At 31.9% G+C, this 15,797-nt stretch overlaps 1 protein-coding gene across 2 annotated transcripts; it reads left to right on the top strand.

Moving 5' to 3' along the window:
- LOC109347960 (sucrose synthase-like) lies at window positions 7,510-15,066 on the top strand. Of its 2 annotated transcripts, none has more exons than XM_019588116.1 (14): window positions 7,510-7,614; window positions 10,447-10,566; window positions 10,666-10,792; window positions 11,019-11,170; window positions 11,256-11,448; window positions 11,926-12,261; window positions 12,359-12,454; window positions 12,555-12,728; window positions 12,821-12,937; window positions 13,039-13,205; window positions 13,298-13,522; window positions 13,605-14,168; window positions 14,400-14,538; window positions 14,804-15,066. In XM_019588116.1, exons 2-14 carry the CDS (start codon window positions 10,469-10,471, stop codon window positions 14,834-14,836), a joined length of 2,421 nt encoding a protein of 806 aa, XP_019443661.1. In that variant the 5' UTR covers window positions 7,510-7,614; window positions 10,447-10,468; the 3' UTR covers window positions 14,837-15,066. The 2 variants fall into 2 exon arrangements, with proteins under 2 accessions (XP_019443661.1, XP_019443652.1); XM_019588107.1 differs by lacking the exon at window positions 7,510-7,614 and adding an exon at window positions 9,530-9,658.

Raw genomic sequence — 15,797 nt, 5'->3', positions numbered from 1 at the left:
TGGATTTTTTGTTTGATTAGAAAAAATTAAATCAAAAAATGTCTTATTTTACTTGAAGATAAAAAATGATTTATTTAAAGGAATTTTATCCATAAATATTTGTTTGCAAGTTGAATTGAATTTAGATGAGAATAAAAAAAGAAAATATTTTAAAGTCATAAAATAATTTATATATTTTTTATTTTATTTTTAAAATTCAACTCTCAAACAAATGTGTAAAAGTTAATAAGAATGATCTATTATTTATGTTTCTTCCATTACACACTTATTTGCTTCAAGCTGGGAAACTTAAACTTGTACAAGGGAATGAAAGATAAAAATCAATATATTAAATATCACCCTGTATTACATCAACACTCAGATAGCGTACTATGGCACCATTACACCATAAATAACTATGAATATCAATAGATACTAGGAACATAATCCATATTTGTTATCTTATAAGCTGCACAACAAGGAACATAATTCAACCACTCGAGAGTAATATCCTATAAGTTGCACCATATTAGTAACTATGGTGGTGGGACCCACTGACCCCCACGTCATCCTTCTTTTTTATGGGCCTCAGGCCATTATCTTGGCCCTCAGGGCCCAGTCTATTCACTAACTAGAGGGATCATTTTAACCCCATTCAACAAAATTTACACCCAATTTTTTATTGCAAAAAACTCAAATGAGTAAATGAGTTGGAGAATTAGTGAGTGATTGAAGGATGAAAGTGAAGGAATGAGAGTGTTTGAAATATGAAAGAGTTGTTTGGGTCTTAGCTAAAATGGGATTTGAATTTGATTGGATCGGAGGTTAAAATGAACCCTCACTAACTAAACATATATATGTCTTGTTCCGCAAGTATAGTCTTATTATTATTTTCAAAATATTACTTTTAGTATAGAAATTGAGAAGAAACGGTGAAGTTGCTTAAATACTAAGGGAGTAATATGAATGCTCTGGCAAGTACTGTTTGGGCACGTTGTTTCTTAAATCTTAACTTGGTTTTTGAAAACCATTCTTGAAATTTGAGTTTATATGTTTCCACTTTTATTCATTTGACGCGTAAAATAAACGCAGCCAAACTGGCAATATTCTTAATAGATATGGTTTTAGACAAGTTCCTTTTTAAAAAATATGTAATGGCAAGTTCGTAATAATATAAAACCCATAAAACAATCAATTTTGTTCTGAAAAGGTGTTTTGGGAATATTAATCCAAACTAGTCCTTCGTCAATTTTTAATTAAACTTGTCTGAAACAAATTTTGACTATATTGTTGTAAACAAGCTTAAAAATTAAAACTTATAATCATTTCAAAGATGACCTAAGCTTTTATAAGTGAAGAGTAATACATTTTTTTATATATAATCTGACTTCTAGATAAGGGTATTAAAGTCCTCTTTTGGTCCTTATTCTTTTCTTTTTTTTTTGTAAAGGTCCCTTATTCGTTTTTCAAACACCCAAAAATATAGATAACTTTCTTTTGCTCCATATCTTCTCTCTCTATAGCTTGTCTTTATGTATTCAGTATCATTCAATTCATAAATTAAAAAATAAATTCAAACTTAAGAAACAATCACCTTATCTAATAGAACATCGACAAATCATCATTTGGTCTAAGGAGGACTATCTCTGAACTTTATTAATTCATATTTTAATGTTAATTCCATGATTCATTTTTAAATAATATCTACAGAACTATATTCTTTAGTGCCAGTGTTTGTGTGTGATAATAACCGTTGTATTAAAGAAATAAATATTCCATAATATTCATATAAAATATGGCATAAATGCTATTCCATATAGTTCCTTTCAAATTTGTTCGCATGCATGGCGCGTCACTTATCACTACCATTCATCTCACGCACGTAATTCAATCATCATATTCCCGTCACCTTTTTTCTCTCCATGTGTGTGGATTGAGTTCCATATCTGAACAATGTCCTTATTCTTAAATTGCAACATGAGAATCTTAAAGTATAATAACCATCGGCATAAAATGACACACCACGTGTGGTTTGGTGCTTGCTACTTGTGTTATAGTGTCTCTCCTATCCTATATATATGAGGATGAAACATGGCAAAGCAACATTTTAAAAGGGTGAATCTTCACATAAGAGTAAAGTAAATAAGTATTTTAAGGGTCTACTTGCAAGTTGATTTTTGAAAAATAATGGAGGGAAGAGTATAACTTAGAAGTAGGAATGGCAACAGGGCGGGTTGGGACCGAGTTTTCACATACCCAAACCCAAACCCGAAATTTAAAACCTGAATTTAACGGGATTGAAAATAAAAATATCATCCCCGAACTCGAAAATTATATATGTACTAAGGAAAGTATGATATCATTTTCATTTCATTTTTCTCTAGCATTTCTATTTTATCTTGTATTATTTTATGTTTGAAGATCAAATAATATGTAAAGTAAAAATAAAAATTAAAAACAATGGACACATGATAGAAATTTCAATTTTAAATTGAATAACATTATTTCGGGGCGGGTTCGGATTATGGTCTTTGCTCTACCAAACCCGAACCCGAAAATTAAACTCGGGAAAAACCCGAACTCAATCACATCGGGTTTTCCTCGTTAATTTCTGGTTTCGTTTGGGCGGGTATCCACGAGTTCGGTTTTCATTGTCATCATTACTTAGAAGTCGTGAAATGCACTTATGATATAACTCTTGAGTCTTCCCTTTTCTTTCTTCCCCTTCAAAATCAAAATTGCAAAGAGACCCTACATATGCAGAACCAAGATGGAGAAACATGATTGATGATAGTTGTGTAAAACTCATTACAAACTTACTATTTTTTTTAGTATAATGAAATGTATATCTGGAATTAAATAAAATAATTTTTTTGGCATGTGTGCATGATTACTTTTTTCAATAAGTATTATCCACAAAAATTGAATTTTAACCTTTTAATCTACCTATAGATCCAATTGGACCTTACAACATTAGACTAACGTCTTGTTAGTACTCACTTAACTATAAAATAAGGATGCTTAATCCTACTTAAGAGAAATATTTATTTTACACAAAGGGTGCTTAATAATCCCATAGTCTCCTACTCCTAAAAACTTACTTCAATTACACACAAAAATCCACTTGGTTTAATTTGTGTTAGGCATACCTAATCAGGAAAGCTACTCACATTATCATACATCGATTAAACTCCTGAATCACGCAAGGATAAAAATATAAAATTGATTAATTTGCAAGTAAATTAGGAGTTGGTTGAGTTGAGCCATCCATGCACCTTCCTAACAAAAGGGAAACTATAATGTAATTTGTTTACCGTAATCAGTGATGCTTTGAGTCCAAGGAAAATCATTTTGCACAACCAACAAACAAATAGCCAAATAGTAATATATCTGTGTCCCCACAAAACCATCTAAGTTACCCACTGATTTTTTTGAGTCTGCCTTCACTCTCAATTACTGGAGAGATCAGTACATAGGTAAAATAATAACATATAGCAAAACTAAAATTTCAGTGATGTAGATTTTTTTGTTTTCAAATTAAATATTTTAAGAAAAATTCCTCCATCATATTACCAGTACGGGAGGAATCCATTTAGATTTTTTTTTCGGGCAATTATAAATCTAGTAGTACTGTGTATTGGACTATTTAGGTCCATTGCAATTTGTTGGTCAACGACCCCACATGTTTTACATTATCCAATGAATCATCATATAATTTATTTGAGAGCTTGAGTTTGATTTCTTATTACTCCATAATTCTTCACTCCCTCTTGATTGAAAACACCCATAAACATGTCTTTTTCTTTAAAATGCGTATCTTTTACTCCTTTGAGTGAGTTTCTGCCCAGAAATTATGTTTTTAGCTTCTGAGAGATAGTTTAATTTTTCAAAAGTTACTTAAAAAAGTTTTGTTGAATAGGTCTCTTGAAGTTAGCTTTACAAAAGCTATTTCAACAATATTTGTTAAATAGGCGGTATATAATTTATCATAATTATCATTAAATCTACTTTAAACAAGAATATTATGATAGAACTATTAATGATGGGTACTGAAAATGTGAAAATCTCTTTCACTGTTATGTTCATTAGTGACCATATATTAAACTTTTAAGTTATATAATTTAACAAAATTTTCACATTTATTTGTCAACCCTCCTTGATCCAATAATACACATCTATAAACTTTCAAATTTCAACTATATTCTCACTTCTTTTACTGACTTCACAACTATAAGATATAATTATAGGAAAAAATTCTTTAATAAACTTTAGTATATGGGGCTTTAAACTTAAATATACATAATAAAGATGATGAATAATAACATCATATATGGTTAAGATCTTTCATGTCCCATCATCAAGAAGAATATATATAAAACTATAGTGGAATTATACCTTAATATATTCATTGAGAATATGGTGAACGAACTTTATATCATCCTTCACCATATACTCACCAAGTCAATGTCCTTCGTCCTTGTATACGAATGCACGTCCATAGTAGAACATGTAGGTTTTTGACCATTGCGATTGTAGATCACTCTTAGCCTTAGTTTCTCTTTTAATGGGATGAAGAGAATAACTTGATATGTTGTGGTTCATATTGTTTTGTGTTGTTGTGGTTTTAGTCTATAATTGGGAGCCATAACCCCTTATTTATAAGAAGTGCATACCCTTCTATGAAGAGTGATGCTACTTGATATTTTATTTTCAATTTTGACCATCATAAAAGTAAAAATAAGACTTTAGGTATGTACACAATAATTTCTATAATAATTATGTCTATAATCATATACTTTAATTAAATTATATCATTTTAATTTGACTACTTAAAATAATAACTCTAAATATATTTAAACATTTGTAATCCAATAATAATATATCGATTAAAGCAAATCTAGTCAAAGAACGTGACAAGTTTGTGTGATTTGTAATAGACTATACCTTATTGGCTCATATTGTAGAGCTTGTTGGTGAAAAAATGAAGAAGATTGTACCTTTCAGAGTTAGATTCCATAATTTAATAACAAATGACATTTTTTTAATCCAATATAATATTGCATATATTTTTTTGGGTCGTTTAATAAAAAATAAAACGAAAGAGTGACTCTTCCACCTGAAGTTGCGTGGTTCACATGATCTATATATGTATGGACGGTGCTGCTACTTCTCCAAGGACGGCTTTCATTTTCCTCATCTTGTATGTACCGTACGTACTACGTATTCAGATTTCAAATTAAAATATAGTCAAATTTATTCTTTTTACCATTTAAGTTTAATTATTTTTTACACTGGTTTGATATTTGTTTTTTTAGTTAAATTAGTCTCTCAGGTTTATATTCTTTGACACGGTTGCTCTTAAAAATCATTTTTTAAATACCTTTCACACTTACTATTAAATTCGTCCCTCGTATTTTTTTGTTAAAAATTAAATGTGGTTGGTCCTGAAATTTGATAGTTCGTGTGTGAAAAAATGTGGACTTTTATTTACTATAACAAAATATCTACGAAAATTTTATGTCAAATTTTAAATGAAAATAAGAGTTGAAAACAAATTATGAAGTCAAATAAAAATGGACATTTAATATTTATAAAATGATTATAAATATAATTTATGATAAAATATTATATCATCATTTAATTTTTTAGTAACTCATTTAATGAGAATAAACTTTAATCATTAAAGCTCTAGCATCATTCTTTGGAATAAATTATGAATTAGAATAACCAACAATGTTAGAATTTTCATCCGTATATATGTAAAAGATGGTCAAAGCTAATATCCAAATTGTATATTAATTTATTTGAAAGCGAACTTCTTTATAGTGGTTGAATGAAAAAAATTGGTTATCAGTTATCATTTTGTGCAACCTTTAGAAGTCATAATAACATTATATGACTTCAGTATAGAAGTCGTGATAACGTAATATAACTTCTAGTCAGTATAGAAGTCGTGATGATATATAACAACTTCTGGTCAGAAGTCGTGACGGTATAATACAACTTTAGGTTAGTATAGAGGTTGTGATGGTACATAACGACTTCTGAATGGAAATCATGATGGTGTAATACAACTTCTGGATAGCCTATAACGACTTATGGTCAGTATAGAAGTCATTCTATGCCAACCTGACTTCCCACAGAAGTCGTATTTCAGTATCACGACTTCTGAACTGTGATGAAATGTCTCATAGAAGTCGTAATTTGTTATCATAACTTTTAAACTGTAACCAAAACCTCATAAAAGTCATCTTTAGTATCATCACTTCTAAATAATAACAATAGACACCCATGATTTTGACGGATAAAATTATAGATCATTCGATCCAACAACTAACAATTCACATGGAAGCGAATTAACTCCCAACTTAGTCACCACCATAAAAGATATTGTTAAAAAAATTATAATTATAGCTACAAATGTTGGTTAGAATCTGAAAGATGATGCTAAAAGATGTGTGGCTAGGGGTTGGTGATTTGGATAATTCGTGGCGTGGTGGGGGTTCAGACTTTGAAATTCTACCTGCATGGGTTGGGTCCAACCTGTCCCAATGGCTAACTGTGGCTGTTTCTCTGCTGTGGTTTTACTTTAACAAAGGACCCAACTTTACATTTTTCTTTTTAGTCTAAGAGAATAAAGTGAAGAGATAAAAATATATAAATAAGTCAATGTAAAAAATATGTTAAAAAGAGAGTGATTTTTTTACTATATGGTACAAGAAAAAAAGAAGAAGCGAAATAAGTGTTTTTTGAAGGACTATTTTGATTGATTTTCACTTTGAAATAAAGTATACCATCAACAGTTTTGAGTTTGAGACAACAGTATTTGGTCAAAGACTAGGAACCACGGAAAAAACCAAGGCTGCTGCTTAGACAACTGCATTGTTTATTACGATGATGACATTAATTAATGAACTTTAAAAGGATAGATGAGTTATTAAAAAGAATATAGTTAGGGACTTGTCTTAAAATCCAAAATTGGATGAGTTAATTGGATAAGAAAATGAGTAGGAGAGAGAAGGGGCAAGGTGTACTGTCATAGACAAAAGTGATTTTGTGAAAAGAACAATAAAACCACTATAGGGTTGGCAGTGATAATTAATCGATGACCCTTTTGTGCAGTAAATTCATGCAGAAAAGTAGTCCGTCTTTTGATGTTGAATATTACTGATTTAATTTACATTAAAACTAAATTAAAAATAAATAACAAATATGTAGTAAAAAAGAAGAGTAAATTATAAATATATATTGAATTTTTAAAACATGGAAAAATTAAAACATCAAAATATATGGGAGCATATAAATTACTCCCATTTCAAGTAGTTCCACTTTTATTGTTAACTTAAATAAATAGTAATATATACTAAATTTAAAAATAATGTATTAGTTTTTAATAAAGTTGTTTTAATTATTCAATCAATGGTCTAAAACCATGGCTATCAAAACCAAATCTCAAATTCAACTTCAGCACCAAGTATCCAAATCTCTCCTTATGTTATGCACCATTCTTGACTATAAAAAGGGCTCCAAAATCAACCTTCTTCATCATATTAATCCACTTCATTCTTTGTGTGTATCTACCTCCCTTTCATTTGCTCTGTTTCTTCCTCCGGTTTTTGACCTTTCAAATTTAAGGTAAGCGACTTGAATCTTGATGTTTGTATTTAATAGATATCCATTTTCATATATTATATACAATGTGAAATGTCAGTGTTTTGGATAGGAGTGTAACCACCATTAGTTAAGATATTTATGGACGGTTAATATATCATTCATTATTAATTTATATTATTTATTTTAAAAAAAATTAATCATAATTAAATATGAATGTGATATACATTTGTAACTTTATCCACGCTATTATATCTACATCCTCCAAATAATTTATCAACATTCTAAGAGCATACATCAGTTATTTATTACGGAAAGTGAAATGTTCAATGAATTATATAGGAAGTAACAAATATAGTATAATTACAGAAGAAAATATACAGTCTAACTTAGTTAAATTTTTAAATATTATAAAATAATTTATATTTAAGAATATATAAACTTGTAATTGTAACTTATAAATAATAGTTGGGTGAACAACTTAAAAGTAATTAGCAATAGGCATGGCCAGGTTTTGTTTTATTAATACAAACAGCGCGTGGGGTTAAAGTAGTAGGTAACTCCAAAAAAGTCTTTGCTTGTGACTAACACCACAATGCACTAGTGGAAGGTACAAATTCATTATCCAAAAGTGAAAAGGTTAAATTTTATCCATGTTTAATTCACTGTATATATAGGTGAGTAAATTGTATTAATCACTCTCCTTATTAAAAAATTATAAACAACAAATTAATCTATTTAGAATTAACATTTAACATAGTTGCAACTTCTATGATAGTTACATTGCACACCATTTCAATATATGTTAAAAAGTGGACAAGTATATATAGTGGATGTATGATATACTGTTTTTAGATTACAAAATGTGATTATAAACTTAAAAAACAACCCATGAAAATGAATAGATGAAATTTTGGTTTATTTTTCTTGGGTTATTAGAGCAACCTTATTCTTAAAATTAATAAAAATATTATTACTCTATTTTCTACCGTATCATTTTTATTTTCTGCTTTTTATTCTTAAATAAGAACAATTCTTGGTTGGTCTTGACCAACAGAAAGTAAGAAAATAGGTAGATGTTGTGGGATTCAAATAAGAATAAGAATGATGTTTGCTCTTCTAATAAAAAAGTAGATATTGTTCTTATTTTATGAAAAATTGTAATAAATTATAAAATAATGTGTGAGACCCAAATAAGAATGAAAATATTATTTGTCACTGTGGTTGCTCTTAGAGTAACCACACTAGCTGTTCTTAAGGTTGTTTTTAACGGAATAAGAACATTCTTGCTCTCTTCTCTATTATGTCATTCTTATTCTTATTTTCTGATGTTTGTTGTTAAATAAGAACAATTTTTGGTTCTTCTTAGTCAAAGGAAAATGAAGAGAGCTAGATGTTAAGAAGCAGATGTTATCAGATCCAAATAAGAATAAGAATGATATTTGTCATTGTGAGAAAAAATATATGTTATTCTTATTTCATGGAGAATTATAATAAATTATAAAATAACGTGTGACCAAAATAAGAAGATTTTACTTGCGGTTAGACATGCTCTTAGCTTTTTATAAACCAAGTTCATTCTCCGAGCAATCTTAATTTATAAAAAAAATCTTAAAAGCCCGAAATAAACAAAAAAGAATTATGCAAACATGCAAATAGTTGGAAAGGTGGTCTAAAAAAGACCATTTTTGATACTGTAATAATATAAATATACCAAAAGGAATACATCATGTTATGTCATGTATCATGCATGTATTTGCTAAAAAGAAATCCATATTCTACTTCAAGCTACGTGTAGAATATACTTTTTATGCTATGCATTTACAACATAACTTGGGCAAGAAAGAAGAAAGATAAAGTTTGTTGACCTTTGGTGACTATGAAACCCACATATTTTTTTTCCTATGATAATAATTACATTATTACACATTATACAATGTGTGTGAAATTCCCATTATGTCTGGGTCTCCAAGTCTATAAATTGAGTGATCTAGCACCTTAGTTATTCATTCTTTATTTCTTCTCTTTACCAGCCATTTATTATTTTGCGTTTATTCTGTTTTCATAGGTATTCCTTTTTCTCTTCTCTAGTTTCATGTCTTCTTTCTTTCTATGTTGTTTTTCACTTTCCCATGTTTCCTTGTTCTCTTCACCACCTTTTTCTGCATGCCCATTGTTCTATGAGTTGTGACCATTAGATTCATAGTTTGATGATCATAAGGGTCTCTTGCTACCTTTATTTTCTATCTCTATCTCACATGTCTTTGGTTAGAAAAAGAACAAAAATGAGATAACTTGTTAGTTCTTACAACCTTTGGTTTGAAACTAAGAGCTTGTTTGTTAGTTTGTCATTATTAAATTTGTTATGTTTGAACCAAAACTGTGCTCAATATCTAACTAGTTGTTTTATGAGGGTTAGTTAAGCTTATAATGGATTAACCAATTTATTGTTAATTTTTTAGGAAAAGAGATGAATCATTTATTTCTGATTGCTCTTGCAATTCTAGTCAATGCAATAATTAAAAGAAAGTTGGTTACAGTGGAATAAAGAAACAACATCCTCATATTATTCCCCTGCACTGTTTAAGGTTGAAACTTAGTTGAGCAAAGGTTGAATAATAATATATGCAATTAATATTTATATAGTTTAAATGGTTGGTGAAGATGGTGGATAGGTCTTGACTATTTATCCAGTGTGATTAAACCATTTAATTTGATATATATTTTCACTTGTTTGTGTTATTGCCTGTGTAATCTTTGTTTTGTTGATATGATTATTGGTTAGCATTCTATTTTTTATGGTGAACTATTTTGTATAATCTTGATCTACTTCTTAGACTGATCTTGTCGTTACAGTTGAAGTTTTTTCTGTGTGACAATGGCTACTGATCGATTGACCCGAGTTCACAGTCTCCGCGAAAGGATTGATGAAACCCTCAGTATTAACAGGAATGAAATTCTGTCTCTTCTCGCAAGGTACTCATCAAAATCAAATTTTGTTATAACCCTTTTGATCAAGGTTGTAGTTTTGTTGAAACATGTATTCTAACACTGAAAATGTTTTGGTTTTCAAAGGGTTGAAGGCAAGGGCAAGGGACTCCTGCAACACCATCAGATCATTGCTGAGTTTGAAGAAATTCCTAAGGAGAATAGGCAGAAGCTAAGTGATGGTCCCTTTGGTGAAGTTTTGAGATCCACACAGGTAACTTTCTACAGCAAAGAAAATGTTATCTCAACTTTTTTTATCACATCACTTTTTACACTTAAAATCCCAATCATTTATCATTTATAATTATTGTTCTAAAGTAAAAAAGTCTTAGTTGTAAAAGTGGTGTGACCAAAACCAATGTGAAAATATCATTACTTTTTGTGGGGTTTTGTTGCTGTTTTTTTTCTTCTGATTTCATTGTTTTTTGGATACACTATAGGAAGCTATAGTTTTATCACCATGGGTTGCTTTGGCTGTTCGTCCAAGGCCTGGTGTTTGGGAGTACCTGAAAGTGAATGTGCATGCTCTTGTTGTTGAGGAGTTGCAAGCTGCTGAGTACTTGAAATTCAAGGAGGAAATTGTTGATGGAAGGTAATTAAGGCTTTCAATCATTTGAATTTAATGGTACTTGTTATGTTACAAAAATTTAAAAACACTTCTCTCAATCTTAATGCAGTTCCAATGGTAACTTTGTGCTTGAATTGGACTTTGAACCATTTAATGCATCTTTCCCGCGCCCAACTCTGAACAAGTCAATTGGAAATGGTGTGCAATTCCTCAACCGCCACCTTTCTGCCAAACTCTTCCATGACAAGGAGAGCTTGCACCCTCTTCTGGAATTCCTCAGATCTCACAGCTACAATGGAAAGGTACATACATATTTTCTGTACATTAATTGAATTTTTGAACAAGACTGTAACAAGGTTGTGAGAAGTTTATGCTTGTGTATTTTATCAAAATTAGCAGTCACTAACATTGTTAGGCATGAACTCATCAACCCTCCTCAGATACCCTTATTTAGTAACAACGATTAACAGTAAATGCTTTGTTCAATAGTTTAATGAGTTGAGTTTCCACATTCATGTTTGTACTTTGTAACATGTCTATAACAAGATCTAGAGTGCAAATATAAAAGTAAATATATGTATTTAAGGTGAGATTCATTGTTAATAGCAGGCATGTTAATCATTCATTTGCATTTAATTTTAAAATCTAGTAACTATCTCTATTTAAGGTGAGATGCATTTATTAATAGCAGGCATGCTAATCATTCCTTTACATATTATTTTAAGACTAATTTTATGTCTTTTTTTAATTTTTCTGACAAGGATTTGTGACATGTGCAGACACTGATGTTGAATGACAAAATTCAGACTCCAGATTCTCTTCAACATGTGCTCAGGAAAGCCGAGGAGTATCTTGGCACACTTGCTCCTGAAACACCCTACTCAGAATTTGAATACAAATTCCAGGAGATTGGTTTGGAGAGAGGGTGGGGTGACACCGCCGAGCGTGTCCTTGAGATGATCCAACTTCTGTTGGACCTTCTTGAGTCACCTGACCCTTGCACACTCGAGTCATTCCTTGGAAGAATCCCTATGGTCTTCAATGTTGTTATCCTTTCTCCCCATGGTTACTTTGCCCAAGATAATGTCTTAGGATACCCTGATACTGGTGGCCAGGTTAGTTGAGACTAAATGCTCCTTGTGTACTATTTGTTATTCAATTGTATGTCAAGGAGTTACTGATTCACATGCTTTTCTTGTTTCTGAAATCCAGGTTGTTTACATCTTGGATCAAGTTCGTGCCTTGGAGAATGAGATGCTCAAACGCATTAAGCAACAAGGCTTGGATATTGTCCCTCGCATTCTCATTGTAAGTCCTAGTGTAGTTTTTTGATGACTAAGCCTACTAGAGTATATAGTGATTGGATATTTCTCTATTTGTTGTTGATTGTGGATGCTATTAAATGCAGATCACCCGTCTTCTCCCTGAGGCAGTAGGAACTACTTGTGGCCAACGTCTTGAGAAGGTATATGATACTGAACATTGCCACATTCTTCGAGTTCCATTTAGAACCGAGAAGGGAATTGTTCGCAAATGGATCTCCAGATTTGAAGTCTGGCCATACCTAGAAACTTTCACCGAGGTAAACTTTTGACTCATAATTGGTACACGTTTCTACCATTTTCTTGTTTTCTCATGAATTTAACATCCAAACCAACTATTTCTTGTCATTAGGATGTTGCCCATGAACTTGCCAAGGAGTTGCAAGGCAAGCCAGATCTGATTGTTGGAAACTATAGTGATGGAAACATTGTTGCCTCTTTGCTGGCACATAAATTAGGTGTAACTCAGGTTTGTCTACATAGACACTTGCTATCTAGTTGAAGCTGTAACCTTTTATTTACTAGGCTTTGAAACTCAGGCCTAAATTTCTTTTTCCTCTATGATTGTAGTGTACAATTGCTCATGCACTCGAGAAGACCAAATATCCTGAATCTGACCTTTACTGGAAGAAATTTGATGAGAAGTATCACTTCTCCTCCCAATTTACAGCTGATCTTTTTGCAATGAACCACACAGACTTTATTATCACAAGTACCTTCCAAGAGATTGCTGGAAAGTGAGTTCACTGTTTACCACTTTTGTTTGTTCTTTTGCACAATTCATTCATTAATTATAGCTAACTGATTTGTATCCCTTACACTTCTACAGCAAGGATACTGTTGGACAGTACGAGAGTCACACTGCCTTCACCCTTCCTGGACTCTACCGTGTTGTGCATGGTATCAATGTTTTTGATCCAAAGTTCAACATTGTCTCTCCCGGAGCTGATCAAACCATTTACTTCCCATACACTGAAACTAGCCGTAGGTTGACATCCTTCCACCCGGAGATTGAAGAGCTTCTTTACAGCACAGTGGAGAATGAAGAGCACATGTGAGTTTGTCTCCTCTCTTTTCTTCCAAAATTTCATCACGCTGTCATAGAACATTAGTCTAATGCAATTTCATTGTAACAGATGTGTATTGAAGGACCGCAACAAGCCGATTATCTTCACCATGGCAAGGTTGGACCGTGTGAAAAACATCACAGGACTTGTTGAGTGGTATGGTAAGAATGCTCGCCTTCGGGAGTTGGTGAACCTTGTTGTTGTGGCTGGAGATAGGAGGAAGGAGTCCAAGGACCTGGAAGAGAAAGCTGAGATGAAGAAGATGTATGGCCTCATTGAGACATACAAGTTGAATGGACAATTCAGATGGATTTCTTCTCAGATGAATAGAATAAGGAATGGCGAGCTGTACCGTGTGATCTGTGACACGAAGGGTGCTTTTGTTCAGCCTGCTGTGTATGAAGCTTTTGGTTTGACTGTTGTTGAGGCCATGACTTGTGGTTTGCCAACCTTCGCTACTTCCAATGGTGGTCCAGCTGAGATAATTGTGCATGGCAAGAGTGGATACCACATTGACCCTTATCATGGTGACCGTGCTGCTGATCTTCTTGTTGAATTCTTTGAGAAGTCTAAGGCAGATCCATCTCTCTGGGACAAAATCTCCCAAGGAGGCCTGCAGCGTATTGAAGAGAAGTAAGTACATTGCTCTAAACATCATATTAGCCGTATTTGGTGCATGGTCAGAATAGGATGGAATTGTTCCATCAAATTTTACGGAACACATAGCAGACTTACATGTTCTGTTCCATCCTATTCTTGCATGCCTACCAAATGCTACTATTGTTGTGTCTTGCCCAAGTTGTTTGTTTTACTTAGTTCGTGTGAATTATTATTGACCTTTTTGCTTATGTTTTGGCTTCAAAGGTATACCTGGCAAATTTACTCCGAGAGGCTTCTAACTCTCACTGGTGTCTATGGCTTCTGGAAGCACGTGTCTAACCTTGACCGCCGTGAGAGTCGCCGCTACCTTGAAATGTTCTATGCTCTCAAGTACCGCAAATTGGTATGCTCCTTATAACCCATTACCCTCTTCAATTTAACCTTTTGAGGATTTCATGCAAGGACAAAACTTAGATATTGTTGTGTTTGTAATGTTCCTGTCTAATAAGAACATAACAAAAATTGTTACATATGTTGTATTTTTATGTTCTTAGAGTATCATCTAAGTTTTGTCCTATCAATTTTTGGTTTTTCTTTTTGGTGGGTCAATGCTTTAGACCAAATTCATTTAAACTTTCTAATGAATTTTGTGATTCTTGTAACCTCAGGCTGAGTCTGTGCCCCTTGCTGTTGAGGAGTAAACCAAGGCTTGAAGTTGAAGAGTATATAAAGAAATGGAGGATCCGGCTTTTTCTTATTTGCACTGTCTGTTGAGTTTCATTAATAATGTGGATGATTTTAGTTTTGTGATTAGGCTTTGGATAAAAAAAGAAACAAGTATTTTTCTTTTTATTTTCCTTTTGCAAGATTGGAGTTTGGGTGTATACCCTCATTGATTCAATTTGAAGCCGTGCCTTCTTTACTTGGTGTCTACATTCCCATCCAACTTTATCTTATCATTTGCTGAACCTTTTTATTCTTTATCCTTTAAAGTTAGAATAAAGTAAGCAATAAATGTTAAGTAGTGTAGTCTAGAACAATTTTATGGGTGATAATTATTACTTGAAAATGGATTTAGAATTTGGTTATAATTGCCATTCTCAATTCTCATGATTCGATTAGCATAGTTCACGAGTGAGAATCGGCTAAAAAAACTGCTTTTCAACTTGGGCTTAATATATGTTATGTGTTTTGTGAGAGACTCCCCTCATCAAACGCTCCTGCACCATTTTAAGTTTAAGGTATTCACATAACATAAGAGTAATGTTAAGAATACGTACACCCAAGGTTGATACAAAAAAACATGACATATTTATCCTAGAGTAAGTTTGATACAAAAAAACATGACATATTTATCCTAGAGTAAGTGATGAGAACCTCTAGGAGACTGTCTTAGAATTAAGATCGTTTTAGCTTGAAGTCTTCAGCATTTTAAAGTGTAATTCATTTTTGGTGAATGATAGGTCAAATGGGCTTAATGATAAAAGGCCCAGAGTTCCCCCTAAATGGATGACAGATTATATTATCTAGAACCTTCAATTTTAATATTTCTGTTTTAAGAATTTACCTTTCAATCAAGATGTAGCCAAGTGTAAGGCTAACATCATAATTAGGGTTTGCTTATTGTATTTAAATTGAACAGTTTTCCTTTGATGAATATAT

Source organism: Lupinus angustifolius, chromosome LG01 (genome assembly GCF_001865875.1).
Source record: "Lupinus angustifolius cultivar Tanjil chromosome LG01, LupAngTanjil_v1.0, whole genome shotgun sequence".
Taxonomy (NCBI): Eukaryota; Viridiplantae; Streptophyta; class Magnoliopsida; order Fabales; family Fabaceae; genus Lupinus; species Lupinus angustifolius.
The sequence above is the reverse complement of the archived record's forward strand: the minus strand, read 5'-3'. Positions and strand labels throughout refer to the sequence as shown.